The 19,682-nt window shown below is 36.9% G+C and overlaps 1 protein-coding gene across 6 annotated transcripts in view; it reads right to left on the reverse strand.

Moving 5' to 3' along the window:
• Window positions 1-19,682, reverse strand: part of LRP6 (LDL receptor related protein 6) — a 173,332-nt gene that overhangs the window by 66,091 nt on the left and 87,559 nt on the right. For all 6 annotated transcript variants that reach the window (XM_043880589.1, XM_043880586.1, XM_043880587.1 and 3 more), the window contains 4 exons: window positions 14,689-14,885; window positions 12,851-12,982; window positions 9,006-9,402; window positions 7,760-7,931 (listed from right to left, as the gene is read on the reverse strand). In XM_043880589.1, the coding sequence (XP_043736524.1) occupies window positions 7,760-7,931; window positions 9,006-9,402; window positions 12,851-12,982; window positions 14,689-14,885 (898 nt within the window). The remainder of the gene's footprint in view (window positions 1-7,759; window positions 7,932-9,005; window positions 9,403-12,850; window positions 12,983-14,688; window positions 14,886-19,682) is intronic.

The following is a 19,682-nucleotide window of genomic DNA, read 5'->3' on the forward strand; positions in this document are numbered from 1 at the left end:
AATCCTATCACATGACACAAACATGGATGAACCTTGAGGACATTATGCTACGTGAGATACAGCCAGTCACAAAAAGGTAATACCGCATAATTCCACTTAGACGAGTTATCTAAAGTGATCAAATCCTGAGAATCAGAAAGTAAAATGGTGTTTGCCAGGAGCTGTTCAATAGGAATGGAGATTCAGTTTTGCAAGATAAAAAAGTTCGCAAGATCTTGAACAATAATGCACATATAATTAACACCACTGTATGTTTTAAAATGGTTAAGGTGGTAGCTTTTATGTTATGTGTTTTTCACCACAATTTTAAAAAAAAAAGGACACATGTGAAAAGAATATGGAATCACCTTGATGGTACTCCTATTGCCAATTCTGGGATAATCTTTGCAACAATATAATGATGACAATGCAAGGTAACCTGTGGAATAAACTGAACATCCATGGGTTCATATATATAAAAATATATATGTACAAATATACATGAATAATTGAATAAACAGGAAAGGGGACATCTCTTCCTTATGAGAGAATTCCAATTAATATAATAGGAATAATGGAAATGGTATAAGTGTTCATTTCCTGGTGATCACTATTCTCTGAGTACATAAAACAAATCTGGGTGAAAGTTTTACTACTCTTGCCAATTTTTTGTTGAAGTCTGAAATTACTTCAAAAAGAAAGAGGCAGCAGAACTCAACACAAGAAGTACCGTACAGGAAACTTGAATTCCATTGTTTTCTTTCTAAGTAGAAAGTTCTATGACCTTTGGCAAATAAAAAAAGCTAAGCAGAAAGCACCAAGCACTGCTCCATTTTAAGAAACAAAACCTGGGTTAGAAAAAATACATATTTGCTTGAGTACAGGGAACTATCCAGAAACCATCTGATGATAACATCTGAACTGTCTGAACATGGCTTTTTCCCCCAAAGATAATGATACTCTGAAAACACATGAAATACCGTTTCCTTACTATCTGCAGACTAATGAAATCCACTGTGACCCAGAAGAGTTTGGGGTTTTTGCCCCCATATTTTAAGAATAACACTGTAACTAACACAAAAATAGTATTATAAATCTCAACCAGACATAAAAGCCAAGTCATAAATCAATCCAAAATCAAAATGAATGAACAACAAAACTAAATAACTCTGAACAGGACTAGATTAATAGCAAAGCCTCTAATTTCAATCCTACTTAATAACAAGCCTGGCAGATTTCAGAAGCTCAAAATAATAAATGAAATGACAAAACACTAGTCTACTTAAAATCTCAGCACAATAAAAGGGATTCTAACTCCTTCCCTGAGATTATTATTTTAGATCATATCTATCAAAAACAATCACAGTACAATGAATGAAGAGTTTGGGAACCCAAGAGTTCAACCAAAAAATTAACAGGGCCTGCATTATAACATTCTTAACATTTTAAAACTGAAAACTACATTTAAAGTGGGGGAAAAAAAGACTGAAGGTGAATCCTTTGCTCAGTATGGATAACTTTAGGAATGGCTATTACACAGAATCCTTAAATAGCTGGTGATAAGGTGAAAATACTTGTCATTGTTAACACCGTTCAATGTTTTGCAAATTCCCTCCCAAGAAGTCCCAAAATTGTGGTCCTTGCCATTTATATGACTGTTTACCCTTTCCAAATCTAATAACAATAAAAATAAAATCTCTGTGACCCCTTTAAAAGTATATATAATAGCTTCCAAGCTACAGGGAAATAACCGCCTGAAAAATGTTTTACATAGACTCTATTAACATCTACATGTTTGGCAAGCTTCAAACAACAGCTTTCAACATTTATTTAAACCCATCACATATGTTAATAATGAAGTAGTCTGCATAGAGGTCAATGCAAAACCTAAATGAATAGCTTACCAGAAGTTAATATCAGTAAAACTGAGTTACAAAGATACTGAACCTCCAATATGCCAAGTTTTCTTTAGATGAGAGGAATTACAGGCACAGTATATAAGGAAAAATTTAAAGGAAAAAAAAAACCACAGTCATGTCATCTGTGATATACATTCCTTCTTAGCAATTCTCCCATGATATGCATGATATGCATCCCATGATACTCTATGATATGCAATTAGTATAAAAAGCATCAGAAAACATTAAAGCTGGAAGGAACGTCAAGATCATCAGGTTCAAATGATCTCAATGGTCAAAATACAAAAATCAGCAATTATGTGAATTATCTATAGTCACCCAGTTAAATGGCAAAATCATGAGAACTAGATTCAATATCACAAAATGATTCAATAAAGATCTAGAGATTACCTCCATAAGAACTAAAAACTGTTATAAATTGTAAAGAGGTTGACTTCTCTTCTCAAGAAAGTAGGACACAGAAAGTCAGCACTCCTACTTCGGGGGTAGAAAAACCAAAGGAACAAAACAGGTACTTCTAAAATAATCAGACTGTAACTAAAAACAGCTCCCTACATATTAAATGGCTTAATACTAAAACATGAGATGGAAACGTATAATACGATAATACTTAAAAAATGATACAAGTGCAAGTTCAAACTTGGTCACTAAAATGCTTTCTAAGTACCAATGTGTATCAGATTATCCTAATTTACACAGATAAAATTATTATAACTCCAAAGTGAGGTAAATGCATCTTGCCTGGTGAGGCTCACGGGTTTGTTGTGGCAGTTCAGGAAAAGTATGATTACACCTATCATCAAGCAAGTTTCTCTCATCATAAATACGTGCAATAATTCTTTTAGAGCCAAAGTAGAGTGGATAATGAGATGACAGAGCTTATAATTGGATGATGTACTACTCTGCCTACTGCAGATTGCAGTAACAAGTTTAAAAATGTTGTTAGAACTGTACATCAACTTTCATACAGGAGCTTAAAGATGTATATAATCGTTAAGATACATCCCAAACAGAAATAAGAAATATAATGGGAGAGCATCATGTTTACAACTCAATGAATACAGGCCCCAGATCCAGGTGTTCTGTTGAGCTGAGGAATCTAACAGTGGAATTTATCAGTATTTTTCTGTTATAATATGTCAAGAATACACAGGGGGAAAAATATATATATTCACATACATATACTGTGGTAAAGTAGTAGGAATGGGCAAAGATTCAGATTATTTAAGTTCATTATCTTGAACCTTTCTCTAAAACTAAAAGTAAAATCAATTTTACGAGACAGTGTTATAAACTGGCAAAGATTTAAAAGGAAGAACTTGTTGGTACTTGTCATATACTCAGGAGTGCTTTACCTCAACAGATGAGATGATTACCCCAATAATAATTTCTTAAGGAGGAATTAATCTTAGAAACAAACAATAAGGAAAACCATCATAAATGGGTCCTTGTGTGTTTCAACAGACTTTCATAATACTCAGGCTAAAGATGCCAGACAAAGAAATTACTTTAAAAAGAAATCTCAATACTTGGGAAACAGATTTCTTTATAAGAGTACTGATTAAACAGAGGAAGCTGTCATGAGAGGAAAATGTAGCCCTGCAATTTCAGGCTTAGACTATGAAACAGAACATTCACCAAAGGCCAAGTTTTCAGTACACATCCTACACAATAATACCCTCTTTATTCAAAAATTCCTTGGTACTCAAAGTTCTAATAATTTCTGTTTCTCTTTCCCAACAGAACTGTGCCAGGAATACCTAGATTTTGGAGAAACTATCTACGGACGCTGTATTCTCTAAAATAGGGAAATTTACAATAAAAGAGATTTGAAAAAAATTCTATATGTCTTTGACAAAGATCAGAAAATCTTTATCTCCACTAGCTCTTGCTGCATTTGTCAGCATATGCTCTGAAATAAAAAGGGGAAAAAAAACAAATAACAAGTATATACTAAGAAAATAAATTGTGAGAAAATCTCAGAGATTTTAATACTAAAATCTCTATGATAGTATTACTATTTTCAATAAAACCAGTGATTAAAATCACATTAATAATGTCAAGTTAAACTGGTATGTAAAAATCATCCTCAAGAAAATACAAGCTAACAGTATATTCTTAGCTTTATTTAAATATTTTAAACTTATAAATTATCTATGATATGTCTTAACTATTGGTAAGCAATACTGCAGGCCAATAGTGCTACAAATGCTTAATGCTTTTGGCGGTGAGAGTGGATCAAGAAACATGAGAATATTGTTAAGACACCATGTGCTTCTGCCTACTGTAAGGCCTTATAAAACAGAAATAAAGGCTTGTTTAATGTCACCTACCAGAAAAAAGAAACAACCTTTCCGGCTAATGCGTTAGTATTTATTATCAGAAAGTATTTTAGTATTTATTATTTTAACACCTGAGTGGAGGGTAGAGGGGACTCCAGTGCAGACAAGTAAACTAGAAGCTTGTGTGTAAAAGGTGATGAAATGATTTCAGGATAATGAAGAAACATAAACAAGTACCTACAGTTAAGTGGTCCCTATCAGTTCACAGATATGAAAATCAGACATACACTCACAGAAACATTCTTATATTAAAGCACCAGTCAATACGATGATCATCTTTAAAAAAAAAAAATAAGACATCATTAGCACTTCACTATACAGCATTGCTCTCTGTGGAAGTTGGTTGTAAATCTCAGGTAAACCTATTTATTTTTTCTTGCAACTCTGGACAACAAAAATGAAGTCTGAAACCCAAAGCTCCCTATTAATTTTCTCTGGTTTCCCCCAATCCTCAGACCTAGCTCCCCAACATATCCAGCACCTGGTTACATCACCACTTATCAAAAGAAGTGAGCGAGAACCTGATCTAAGTAATCTCCACTGAGGGAGCAGAGCACATAACCGAATGAACACTTTGAGCTCTTCGCATAAGATCCACTCAAAACACAAGAGCTTACTATGCCTTACAGTGCTACGTGACCATTTACCAAACCCCTATTTTTAATTCCCAAATGTACTGGAAACATACAACCCAGGTAAACTTGAAGTCTTCCAGAAGAGACAGGGCCACTACAACTGTAATTTAGTATTTTCTTATAGTCCCAGGAAAAAGCACCTTTCATTCTTGGGCATGACAAAAGAAGCGGGGAAGCTTTCTAAAGAGAAGGGGACTAGCAAGGAGCATGTGACCTAGACTAGGTCAGATGAGCACTAAGGGTAAGAAAAGAGAGCATTTTTTAAATTATGTATCTTCCCAAAAGTTTTGGTCGACCTACTATCAAGTAAGGCAAGAAGACAAGCTGGGGTCACAGCTGCTCCTATAATCACTACTTGTCTCAGAGTAGGAACCTAACAGTTTTTCTTCCTCCCTTATGCAAGACTGATTTAGATGGAGAGCTGTGCTCCTTCCTTAGCTTGTCATATATCAGCAGTTTTAGATTACAGTAGCAGCTCTATTTCCCAGATGAATCTGTTAAAAAAAAAAAAATTTTTTTATACTATAATTATAATTCAAATTACAAATGCTTTGAATGCTCAATTTGGGAAACTTCATCAGAATCTCCAGGGGAAAAAACAAGGGGAGGTCTTTGTGTGTAGGATTTGGTAGAAGCAGATATATCACCAACCCTAAACAATCTGTCAAAAAGAGAACAAAGAACAAATAGCAGTTGTGTTCCAATAAACCTGGAAGAAAGGTGAGTGCCAAAGAATTGATGCTTTTGAACTGTGGGGTTGGAGAAGACTCTTAAGAGTCCCTTGGACTGCAAGGAGGTCCAAACAGCTCATCCTAAAGAAACCAGTCCTGGATATTCATTGGAAGAACTGATGCTGAAGCTGAAACTCCAATACTTTGGCCGCCTGATGTGAAGAGCTAACTCACTGGAAAAGACCCTGATGCTGGGAAAGATTGAGAGCAGGAGGAGAAGGGGATGACAGAGGATGAGATGGGTGGATGGCATCACCGACTCGACGGACATGAGTTTGAGTAAACTCCGGGAGATGATGATGGACAGGGAGGCCTGGCGTGCTGCAGTCCGTGGGGTCACAAAGACTCTGACACGACTGAGCAACTAAACTGAACTGACTGAAACCTGGAAGAAGAGAAGCAGATCTGAAAGGAAAGTTTAAGGATGACGGTACAAGTCAAGAAAGAAAAAAGAAGTGAGAAAGCAAATGACATCACATATATTAATACGTACACACAGCTCAAGAGGCCAGAATTAACCCTAATTTTTAGACCTACTGCATTTCCTACAAAATAAGAAAATAAATCCTGTAGAATATTCTATATTGTGCATTTTTATTCTTAAACACTGTCATTCAGAACCTCCATAAATTCCCATTTCTCTACCCAAATCTCTCCTCGACTTCTTGTGATTCCTAATAAATTTCTCTAAATAAAGTGACCTAATGTAGATAAGACTTGAAAAATTCCTAGAAAGAAACCAATGTTTTATTTACGATCTAAACGGTCATAACAAGCTAAGAAAGATAAGATCAAATACAGAATTTTTTAAATCCCTATGAAATAAAAAATCACGTTCTCTTCTCTGATATAAACTATGTGCTCCTGCCTTATGTGCAGACAGTCCTCTGGGACACACGGGCCACAACTGTTTTTCTAAGAGTAGTAACACATATACATTCATGGAGAGTCCAGGGCGGATCAACAATTCGCAATTCGTGAACTGGAGGGGAATGGTGTGTGATCTGTACCCCAGTGATGCTCACGGCCTGTCTGAAAAGTAAACTCACAAACTCTGTCTCAACAGCACTGCACTCCAGCTGCTAAAAATTCCAACACTAACGTGGATTTAGCGAGGGTGGGGGCAGTGAAACACTAACAACAGGGAAGACATTTGTATAGTCAAGTCTATGCAAAGTTTTCTATTAATGGAAACCAGCTGCAAGAGCAGAACATGGTTTTCAGGATTTAAGCCCAGTGGAATACTAATGGGGTTTTTTTCTATTCCAAGATTCCAATCTGAAACAAGACCCTTTATCTCGTTATTCCCTGAGAGTCCCTGTCACTCCCAAGAATTACCTTTCTAAAGTAACTGCTCTATAGCCCAAATTATCTATTACAAGATGCGTGCCATGGCTCTGAAGAGCCATTCAAACCTACTCCTTATATGAGAAATCATGTGATCTCCAAAGAAATACTGTGATCAAAACTCTGTTTTAACTGCGTGACCCACAAGACCTCTGGCAGAGCCCAATTTAAAGTTGTAGAATTCAGACTTCACATCCATTATCAGGGATTTTCACCCTTTACAAAACAAAGTAATAAAATATTCACATATGGTGGCTGTTTCCACCATAATTCTATTCTGACTGCCCCAACTTAGTTCTATGATTTAAATATTTTCTCTCAAGCCCTGGCTAATTAATTTTTCTCCCACACAGCTCATAAATCAATTGAAAAACTGTTTGCATGTAACCATCTTAATAGTTAATATATACCACCACCTTTCCCAATACCAACAAAAAGTATGTATGTATGCTCTGTTTTCCTGACAATGATTACCAGCTCTTCCAGTATCAAGCTTATTTAACATATGATTTGTGCAAACTGCCCCTAGGAAATTCAGGCAGTGGTTTTACCCATAATGAGAAAAATCATTCACATAAGCTTTTAAGAATAGAAATAGATGAACACCTATTTCTCATGCAAGATTAACTCAGAAATCTTGTGGTGAGTTGGAAGAAAAGATGTTAATTCCTAGAATCCTAAAGGTTGATTAAAATACAAGACGCCTCTGGCATCCCATTGAAGAGACAAGTATATCTGGATCATATCACCATCAACTCAAAAACCGTTATAAAAGTGGTTTTAAAGTGAAAAAGCAAGAAACAAACCTCAATTTTGTCTGTTTTGGCATCTCCCCAGTATATTTTGCCTTCATCATAATCCAAGGCTAAACCATTGGGCCAACCAAGAGAAGTGTTAACCAACACTACTCGATCAGAACCATCCAAAGCTGCTCGCTCAATTTTCGGGATTTCTCCCCAGTCAGTCCAATACATGTACCTACAGAAGTATACAGAGTATGAGCTACAAACGGATAATGAACTGTAAATTTCAGATATCCTAAAGGTGAGACCCAACCCTCTTTTACATTGGTTACCAGTTAACACCTACAGAAGGAAAAACAGGTTAAGACTTAAAACATACAAAAAGTCCATTTAAGACATTTATAATTGCAGTGTATAAGCTTGTAAAAAATTTTTTTCAGATGAAACAGTGTTTTCTAGGAGTGATAATGAAAAATGCCTTCCAATAATGAGACTCTATGTTTAGATTTTTTTCCCCCCAAGATATTTTGTGTTCCTTACCAGCAACAATCTTCTCTCTCTTGCTAGCTTATCATCTGACAGAAAAAGGTTATCCCAGTAGTAATATTCAGATGGAAAAGAGATTTCCCCAAATAACTAACTCTTCTCGTACCGCTGATTCTTGTGGCTCCTGAGAGTTTAAGGGGCTCAAAGGCATTGGTATGCACTGAAGTGTAATAATTTGTCATTATGTTCACCCTCAGGATGACTCTCATAATAACAATTAATGTTGATGAGTATGTAGAAAGCTGTGTTTCCCTGGATCATGGTCAGGGTGTAATAGCCAAAAAAAAAGAAAGGAAGACAGACCAGGCATATAGCTGCATGTCCTGACCAAGTTTTAGAAATCAGGCCGTTCATATATTTAGGTACATTTAAAAAGAAACATATTCTTTACCAAATCATCCTAGAAGTACTGAAAATGAGACGAAATTAAATTTTCTAGGGGAACAGAAACAGTTCTGAAAACAAGTTCTGTCCATATTTTTCATGGTCATGATGCAACCTCGGCAAAATCTGCAGCCAACACCCAAAGTCAGCAAGTATGGACTTAATTTAGAAAGAAAACGTATTCAAAACATTCAAGGAAAAAAACTAGCAAGTCATTAACTTGAGGTTTTATTCCAATCACTATATTCTAAAAATGTACAGTCATTAAAGAACTATTTATTGGAAAGCAACGTATACTTCATGTTGTTTTTGTCAATGTTTTGGGTACCTGCAGAAATAGAAACCCCTGGCAAAATTTTCTGTCAGCAGAGCCTCTTACCCAACCATGGGATCTAGCACAATAGCCCGGGGTTCCTCTAAGTCCTCTGAAATCAAGATCTTCCTCATGGTCCCGTTGAGCCTCGTCACTTCTATCCGATCAGTGCCAGTGTCTGTCCAATAGAGATTTCGGGCAACCCAATCAACAGCAATACCATCAGGATGGGCAATTTGAGCAGTGACCACAAACTGACTGCCAGATCCATCTATGAAGGAGCGGCGGATGGCCCTCACTTCATCATCAGTCCAGTAGATATAGCCTTCCACGGGGTCATAATCTATGGCAATGGCATGGCGGATGTCTTCTAACTGTAGAACAATGTCAGTAAAATCTGGTGTATCCAAAGAAATGCGTCTCAAGTCTGTCCTTCGGGCTAAAAGCAGTAATTCAGTGGCACCTAGAACGACAAAGTGAAAAACAATGAAGAAAAAATGGAAACCCACAGGCCAAATTTAGTCTCTAAATAAAGAATGCAGAACTTTTTCAGGAACTGAAAAGCAAGGAGTAGAAAAGGATACTAGGGTCTATTTAGGGTAGAACAGAAAGTAATGCAGTAAAACAGGAGTAGCTGGACTAAGAGGTCATGCTCTGTAATGGCTGAACTCTCCAAATCAACTTCTGATTCTCTCTCTGGCTTCATTCATTATATAGCCCCTGGAATTAAGAACAGCCACTTAAAGATGAAATGAATATAACTAAGTAATGACTAAGAAGCTAAGTAGCTAAACATTAGAGGAAGTATAGGATATAGGTCCTTTGTTCAAGAAGGATGTTTAAAAAGGTAAGGAATCCAGGACAAGGATCTTTTGTGATTAATGAGAATATTCTAAAACTGGATGGATTGTGATGGTTACACAACTTTGTAAATTGACTAAAAATCACTGAACTGTACACTTGAAAAGGCTAACTTTTATGATATGTAAATTACCTCAGTCAAGTTGTTTTAACAAAAAGAACTATAGGGCAACGTCTGACAGAACTGGGGACAAAAGAGGCTATGGAGGAGGAAACAGCAGCAGAAAAGAGAGGGAATGTGAGAGGGGAGGTAACCAAATAAATGTGACCCCGTGGGTAAAGGAGAGAGCTGTGCGCGTAACAGAACCGGATTCAAGCAGTTACACAAAGTCAGGCAAAACACCTCATCTCTCTAAGCCTGACATCTTCACCGATATCTCATAGGGTTGCTGACAGTCTTAAAGGAAATAAACACAAAACTCAGAAATGTACCAAATATATAAGTACTCAATAAATACTAGCTGATACATTATTTTCTAATAAACTCTTAAATTTTTATTTCACTGAGTTTTAAATCAGATGTATTTATGAAGTGTTTTAAACCCGAAACAGCAATCAATAAAAATACAGCTGAGAATGAGAACATTAACTCAATCTTGTTTGTTTTGATTTTAAATGCTCAAGTAAACCACTAGCAAAAAATCATCTAACATTATATAAAAGCTAATAAAAAGATAGCAAGCAAGTTGACATCTGAAAGAGTGAAAAAAGATTCCCAACCAAAGAAATGAGTCTGAAAGAAAATACTGATATTAAACTTCAAGCATTAATCTGGAATTATAGTAGAAAAAACTGAGGAGAGAAGAAGCTCTCAGCATCAGCTTTTTGACTCATGGATTAATTATAAATAAACCCTACCTTGGGGAGAATACAGCCCTAAATGCCACAGTGGGCACCAAGCAGGAGTAACTTTATACAGTTCACTGCCTCCGCTACCTACCAAAAGGAGCCAGCCACAAACTCTTCAAACAAAGAAGTCTTAGAAGTGAAGCTGTTATTTTGGCAAGGTGATCGAAACAAAATAGTTAACTTAAGGCTGCTGCTGCTGCTGCTAAGTCGCTTCAGTCGTGTCCGACTCTGTGCGACCCCATAGACGGCAGCCCATCAGGCGCCCGTCCCGGGGATTCTCCAGGCCAAGAACACTGGAGTGGGTTGCCATTTCCCCCTCCAATGCATGGAAGTGAAAAGTGAAAGTGAAGTCGCTCAGTCGTGGCCGACTCTTAGCGACCCCATGGACTGCAACCCACCAGGCTTCTCCATCCATGGGATTTTCCAAGCAAGAGTACTGGAGTGGGGTGCCATTGCCTTCTCCGAACTTAAGGCTACTACATGCCAAATGTATATCTGAAATTAAAATGCTCGTTAAACAGGTACATTTGCACTGCTCTAAGGCTGTCAACCTAGACAGCTTATTAAAAAGCAGAGACATTACTTTGTCAACAAAGGTCCATCTAGTCAAGGCTATGGTTTTTCCAGTGGTCATGTATGGATGTGAGAGTTGGACTATAATGAAAGCTGAACGCCAAAGAATTGATGTTTTTGAACTGTGGTGTTGGAGAAGACTGTTGAGAGTCCCTTGGACTGCAAGGAGATCCAACCAGTCCATCCTAGAGGAGATCAGTCCTGGGTGTTCATTGGAAGGACTGATGTTGAAGCTGAAACTCCAATACTTTGGTCACCTCTTGCGAAGAGTTGACTCATTGGAAAAGACCCTGATGCTGGGAGGCATTGAGGGCAGGAGGAGAAGGGGACGACAGAGGATGTGAGATGGTTGGATGGCATCACTGACTCAATGGACATGGGTTTGGGTGGACTCCGGGAGTTGGTGATGGACAGGGAGGCCTGGCGTGCTGCAGTTCATGGGGTCACAGAGAGTCGTCGGACATGACTGAGCGACTGAACTGAACTGAAGGCTATAAGCAGACCACTATGGCTAAAATAAATCCTCTATTTTAAAGTCAGGCTACATTTTTTAACATAAAAGCAACATCACAAAAACCTTTTGTTTTAAATTGAAACCAAATTATTGTTTGCCATGGAAACCTCTCACAAGAATCAGCCAGTTTCACCTCTGACTAGGAGGATAATTTATCAATGCCAAGTCATGACAAATATCCTGTACACCAACTCAATCCCATCTCTCTGACTCCCTGATCCCCCTTCCAGGAACTCTAACCCACTCCTAAATAAAGGCTTCTACTTTTCAGAGTTAGATAAAGAAGCCACTGCTAAATGTAACAATTTTCTTACCAGGTCGTGCTGGTGGCTAGAGAACCAGATGGTGATCCACAGGGTTAAGAATGAAGAACAACATTCTCATTAAAAAGAAAAAGAGAACTGGCATTCTCCCAAACCAATGTTACCTTGAAATGTCCTAAATCAGAGCATTTCTCCAACATGCCCTCTCTCTACAGGGAACTGAGAGTAAGGAGAAGAGGCAGTGTGCTGGTTAAGTATAGCAACAGGCTGCTTTGAGCAGAACAATAAGGAATTCTTTTCTTCTTCTGAAGGCACTTCTCTGTTGTTAAAAGGTAATTAAAAATATCATTCAATCATTTTTCAGAAAATGTATCTATCCCATGATAGTCTTTATAATTAAAAGTTTAATAAACATCTTTTCCTTGCAGAGGTTCTTTATTTACAAATGCTACCTGTTAAAAATATATTCTTTATGAGAATATTCATTTCTGCAAGAATCAACTGTGATATTCATGACTTTGAGATCTGACAGAGAAGAGAAATGACACCTATTTTTCCCCAAAAAAAGTGCATGTTATAAAAATAAGTGAAAAAAAAACAAAACAAACAAAAAAAAACTGCATGTTAAAAATTCAGCTAAAATACTAAAATAATTTATAAAATAATATTCAAGAGATGCCATAAAACACAAAACACTCCCATTATATAAGCAACTGTGAAGACTGAGGGATTAAGTGACTAGTCTCCCAAAGCACTGTAACTTGCAGAGCTTATTACAGACAAATGAAATAAATCATATAGAATCCCAATTGCTATCTAAAATTCTTCCTTCGTGGCAACCAACTTCTTACCATCTTTGCAGGTTTTTCCATTCTCCAGGAGTGTGACCCCAGTTGGGCAAGCACACTGATAAAAAGGCTTGACTGGAGACATCAAACACAAGTGGGAACAACCACCATTATCAATTCCACATGGATTTGTAGCTGTCAAATGTAAAGCACACTGATTAATACCAACGATTATGGATGACCTCCCCCACTCTAGGTACACAAAGGTTAACGACCATACATGAGCACCTCTGATAAACCAAATTATTACCAAATGTCATCTGGGTGCTTGACGACCAGACCATCTGCAAGGAAGGGAATTAAACAGTGAAAAATCTACTTAGCATTCTGTATCCAAAGAGGAATACACAAGAAGTAAAGGAGGCTGCCCCTGCCCCAAAAAAGCTTGCAATCTAGCCAGTAAGCCAAAATTCATGAACAGTAATAATGGAAAACAGTACAGAACAATGAAATTGAGATCGTGCACATTCAGACTGTAAATAAGTATAGAGGCAAATGGGAAGTAAATCACTAAAGGATTGAAGAACTGAAGAAAAGCTTCATGGTAGATACAGGACATGGCAGAAGCCTTGAAAGACAGGAAGGACAGATAGGAACAACATTCAAGTGTGGTAAAACCACATGAATGAAAGCTTGGAGGCTGCACACTGTGTGAGACAGTAAGGTGATCAGAGTAACTGAAGATTAAAGATTTGACTAACAACAATAAAAGCTGAAGAAGCACAGAGAAGGGAATGTCTGTGGTGGAGGCACTGAGAGTCAAGAAGAGCCACACTGTGGAAAGATTTACATGGAAAAGGTAGGCATGATGGATTTTAAAAGGGGAAACTGAGAAGCAGAGATTAATTAGAAAATCTGAAGAAACAATAGAAGAGGATGGATATAAACAATACTCATAGAGAAAAATCAACATGGAAACAAAAAATATCAAAGACAAAAGGCAGTATCATAGATAACTGCAAATTCTCAAACAAGTAAAACATAAAGGATCAACAGTGCCATTAAAAAGCCGAGAGTAAAACATTTATACAAGTGACTAAACGTTCTTTTTTTTTTTTTTTACAAAAGAGTAACACAAACATTTTAAAACATTTTTATGAACTCATGATCACTGAATTCCAATATGACATATTCAATATTTGACTATTTCCCCGTAAATGGAAGGAGCTAATACAAAGTAATGCATAATCCAAAAGCCCTGCATTTTTGGCTCTGGAATACAATCTGAAATACACTCAGACACATGTCAGACATTTATTTACACACAAGTGCCAAACACTTAACATTCTCTTGCAAGAAACTGTTGTCAGCTGTCACAGTCCAAATCATTATGAAGGGTGACCAGAAACAGGAGAAAAAGGAGGGGGAGATATACACAGAAAAGGGGTAAGCAAGTACTTTACTGAAGCAACCTGAGGTATGTAAATGACCAGTTACATTAATAATTACATTAATTAATAATGAAGGTTTCCATTCAAGGAGAGTGTCTGTTTCTAAACATACAATGGATGAAATCACTCATTAGTGAGAAATAATATGAATACGAAATGTATTTGCACAGAATCTTAACATATGAGCTATCTTCAATTTCTTTTTTTGTCTCTCTTCTCTACCTTCATAACCCTAGACTAAAACAAAGCGCTGAGGTGCTGTGCAGTGATAGATACTAAGCTACAAATGGTTTAGACTATTGTCTACCTTGAATTTTGACATTTTCCCAATTTTTTATTCCTTCCCACTCTGAATACATCCTCTCTCTTCTTGCCCCCCCTCACTAAAGCCAGACATCAGAATGCTACAAAGCTATTCCAACTTGCAATTTAAAAATCAAGATCACTTACCATTTGGCTGCCTCTGTTGGCTGAAGACATGTATATCCATGGGAGAGAAGATGTTAGAATGGATTTCACGCAGTCCCTCGCCAGTGTACTTGTTGCAAGCCAAAATGGAATGTGTATTCCAGTCAGTCCAGTACAATGTGTCCTCAAATAACGTCAGGGCAAAAGGATGTGGAAGGGAACCTTTAACCACCGCCTGCCTAGTAACCCAAAGAGAAAAGCGCAAACATTTCTAAATTTTCTTTTTTAATCAAAACTTTATCACTCCCATTGAAATGGTCTTGTAGTCCACATTAACACATATAAATCCTGGATAACACGTACCTTAAGGTCAAATATACCTATGAAAAATAGTCACAGAGTAAATTCAAACTTATTTGAAATCATGGTGTCCAAATTCCCCAACCAAGAATGGTTTCTAACTTGGCATCAGGCGCCAGGTACACTCCAAGCGAGCAGACAAAGGGAACGCTAATGTACTAGCGCTGCTGTCAATTCCCATCTCACGTCCCTCCACATAATTCATGTCATCAGAAGGAGAAAGGCCAGCAAAATGAAAAATCCCAGGGTGTAGATTGTCACTGGGAAGTAGTTTTAATTAGCAGTACGTTTCTCCCTTCTTCATGTGGAGGAACAAAGAATCTGAGCCTGTTTCTTTGGTCACTTTTTACGGCTTTCATAAATGAAAAGTAAAAACATGCACATGAGGCTAGAAAGTCATTCTGGGAGAGCTCTCTCTGCAAACCCCAGATTAGCTTCAGCAAATGATCATCTTAGCTGGCTTTCTGCTGTATGGTTACTTCATCTCCACAAGCCAGGGGGCAAAGAGGAAGCCCAACCACTGGCAGAATGTGTTCAAGAGACAAAGCAGATCCCCAAATTTACAAGCAATCCTAACTATATGGAAGGAGAGGTAGAGAGCCTGACCAGTACTCAAGACACAGAACTTTGCAGTCTCGTGGAGAGTTATATGAGTAGTAAATAAGAAAATTCTTGAATAATGAATAAATTACATTTAAGCCACAGTAATAAATCAAGAAAATAAATGCTTTGATATTTTCATAATACCAAATCTTAATATTTTCATAAATCACTCAGCGAGGAGAGAAAGAGGAAAATGTAAGCAATTAAAGAGAAATAAAGGATAACACACTCAAAGACAATCCAACTTTTAGGTCCGTAAGGTTATCTGATGATCTCTAATACCTAACAGACCACCTATACTAAATTAAAGAGCAGTAAGATCATTTTCATCTAAGCAGAATTAGCAAAATACATGGAATGGTTCTAGCCTAAGGTGCTTAAAATTTGAGCCAGATTTTTAAATAACTTTATTCAAGATTAGAATGCTTAGTTTCACAAACTTTCTATTTTAAAGCCTCACAACTATGCCACCCATCACCACAATTTTCTCCTCTCATTTTTCTTAATTCTGACTTCCCTAGCATATTACTTTCTCTCTCATTTCCCAATAACAACTGTCACAATGTCTACTTCCAAAGTGGTTTCTTTCACTTTTTAAATGAACAGCTTTATAACGTTTACTAAAATGACTATTACTATTTGAGTGATATCATAGTTCAAGTTCAAATTTAAATAGGCCTGCATATTTTACACCTAAGTATCCCAAAATTCATTAAGGTAAAACATAAACAGAGAGAGTTCTAAGAAGCTGCCAAGAAAGTAAAGTAACATGATTGAGAAATATAAGTAATACTAAAGATGAAATTACTTAGGCTTTCATTAGACATCTTAAAGTATCAGAAATTACATAATCAGTTCTCTGAAAGACTTTGGGGAGGAAAAAAAGTCTAAGTCCTTTGTATTTAAATAAAAAATTAAAATTCACTCTAATGAACTTAACACAGAAGAATAAACAGATAGCAATAGCCAAAATCCTTCTCTAAAAGATATACGCATTTTACAACCTGACTGAAAGCATTTATGTACTGATAAGAAATGAGCCTGGCGTGCTGTGGTCTGCTGGGTTGTAAAGAGTTGGACTTGACCCGGCAACTGAACAACAAGAAATGAGACAGAACTGAGTTCAAATGTCCCCCTGCACTTACAGTAACTTATTTCCACAAATTCTGTTTTCCTCACCTGTTATTAAAAAATGATAATCTAACCTGAATTACTGTGAAGATTAAATCATAATATATGAAAAAGCATTTAGGCATTATGCTTGGTACTTAATAAACATTTCATAAATGGCTCCTCAACTTTAGGATGTCTGTTTTCAGTATTTTAGTATTTCTGATACAGGGATAATATTTTACAATTTTAGTAAACATTTCATGCGCTAGTTTTTGAGTCAATAAAAAGCTTACTAGAATCAAGTAAATACTAGACTTTGGCTTATTTATATTCCCAGGATCTCACACAATACAGTATGTATGAATTAGTTAGATTTATCACTCAGTGAATGCCTGATAAAATGAAACATTTTTAATGAAATATGAAATTAACAAAAAGCACAGCTAAGATGGCTATCACTCATTGTCATATTCTTTGGTAATTTGTCTAGCCAATGGTAATCTGTTCCTGAAAGTACAGATTAGTGTACACTGTCTTCACCTGTCTTCCCTCTGGTTGGGATTACTCCCCTGGAAATTCAAGTGAAAAGGAGTTGATCATGGATACTGAGAACAAACGTGGCAGGCAAGATTGAAGCCCGGTTCTTCAGTAGTGCGCCTCAACCGTAACAGGAATTAACAAGTGGATCACTACAATGGGCACCAAAAGAAAGAAACCAAGACCCCAAGTGATGTTGTGCTGCGGTGCTGGCAACCTCTAAGCATCGTCTCCTCCACCTGTCCATCATTTTCTTAAGAGTTCATTCTCGCCAGTATCCCAAGTACAGGTGTGCACTTGCTATCTATTTCAGATTCCACGGCTGACAGGTGCCTCTTTCAAATTCTGCACCAACCAGACTTGCCCTTTATAAAACACTTGTGCACTTGTATTCACTTTCTGTTTCTGGACCTCCTCCCAGAAAGTTGTCCTCTGCCCCTGACTCAGAACTCCCCATCTGTGTCGGAAACAAATCTACTTAATCACACCAAAGCGCTACTATGATAAATTCTGACATCTGAACCTAACCTTAGAGGAGAGTCTCTCCACATCACAGTGAGGTTTTCATAACACCTAAAAATATGACAACAGTGGGAGCAGCATAGTATTTGAAAAAATCTCTACAAGTCTTTGACAGGAAAACAGAACAACTAGGAGGGGAAACCAAAACCTCATGGACCACACCTACAACGAAGACAGGTAAGAAGGTATTACCACAAAACCCTAGACACAGAAAGGAAAACTACCAACAGCTGTAAGATCTGATTAGCATCAGCACTTCTGCAAGAGAAGTGCAGAAGGAAAAAAATAGGGCATTTGGCAGATCCAGGCCCAGGAGAACACACAAACAGATAGCAATGGAAAGCTTCACAAAACAATCTGCGAATAGCAGCTGACAAGGAATGGCTCTGGCCACTCGGAGAGGGAGTGAATACAAAGACTGGACGCATGGTATGGAAGGGACTGGCATACTAACAAGCAACTCTCACTGACCCAACAGAGCTCCCTTCCAGACAAAGGCCCCAATCTGACCATACACCACTGGGAAGAGAATGAAAGTGAGGATGACAGTGCAAGAGAAATAATGGAAAATAAGGTGCAGAAGAAAGTGGCAGAAGGGAACAGAGCCAGGAGTTCTCACAAAGCAAGCTGCCAACTTTTCAAACACACACACTCAAGACTTCTGTGAAGTGAAAGTTATGATAAATTCTAACTTCTTCAACAAGTTCCGGAAAAACAATTTCATGTAAAAATATAAAAATATAATAAGATCAAGTCTCATTTTAAAAGTTAATATTAAAGGGACTTCCCTGGAGGCCCAGTGGTTAAGACTCTGCACATCCAGTGGAGGGGGAACAGGTTCAATCACTGGTCAGGGAACTGACATCCCACAGGCCACAGACGTGGCCAAAGAAATAAAATAAAAAGTTAATATTAAAAACAAAAAAGAATAAAGAAAATAACATCCCTAAAGACAATACAAATATGCCAGAAAAACTGGCTCTAGAACAAATAGTTTATTTTACAACCTATTGCAAAAATACTTTAAATGCTTTAAAGTAGTATACTAGTGATAAAAGAATAACAAAAATTAAAATTTAAAACCTCAAATTGAGGTGAAAGAACTAATGAAAGAGTCAGAAGCCACTTCAATGAATTATAAACTAGAAATGACACAAGAGTGAATAAACGGAACAGATAAGGAAACAGAAACAGCTGGTGAAGAGAAAGAATTTTTTTTTCATGATTTTTCTGTTTTATTAAGAAATAATTAACATATTGGGTTAACCAAAAACTTCATTTGGGTTTTTCTGCAAGATGTTACAGAAAACATCTTATATATTATTATACATATTATATGTGTGTGCATATATGTTTATAAAAGGCAAAGGTTGTTAAACTGGGTAAAACTAAACAAGATTCAACTGTATACTGTCTACAAGAGACACACATACCCAAAGACCCAAATTTACTGAAAGCCAACAGTAGCCCTAAGTGAGATGAGTGGTCTACCAGACAAAACATACTTTCAGACAAAAAAATATTACTAGAGATAAAGCAGCATGTTTTATAATGACAATCAAATCATCATGAAGATATAGCAATTATAAACATACACAATTAAAAACAGCCCCAAACAAATGAAGCAAAACCTGACAGAACTGAAGGAAAAAATAAGACAACAGTAACAGTCTGAGATCTCAAAATCCTATTCTCATTAAAAGGTAGGACAACTAAACAGAAAATCATCAAGGATATGGAACTTTGAACATTAGGACAAGTATCAATTCATTTTAAAAGACTGAAATCATACAAAGAGTATTCTCCAAGATCCTGTTCAATGGCCAAAAAAAAAAAAAAAGAAATCACTGCTTTTCCCCAAAGATCAGGAACAAAGCAAGAATGTCTTCTATTCAGCAGAG

Source organism: Cervus elaphus, chromosome 22 (assembly GCF_910594005.1).
Source record: "Cervus elaphus chromosome 22, mCerEla1.1, whole genome shotgun sequence".
Lineage (NCBI taxonomy): Eukaryota > Metazoa > Chordata > Mammalia > Artiodactyla > Cervidae > Cervus > Cervus elaphus.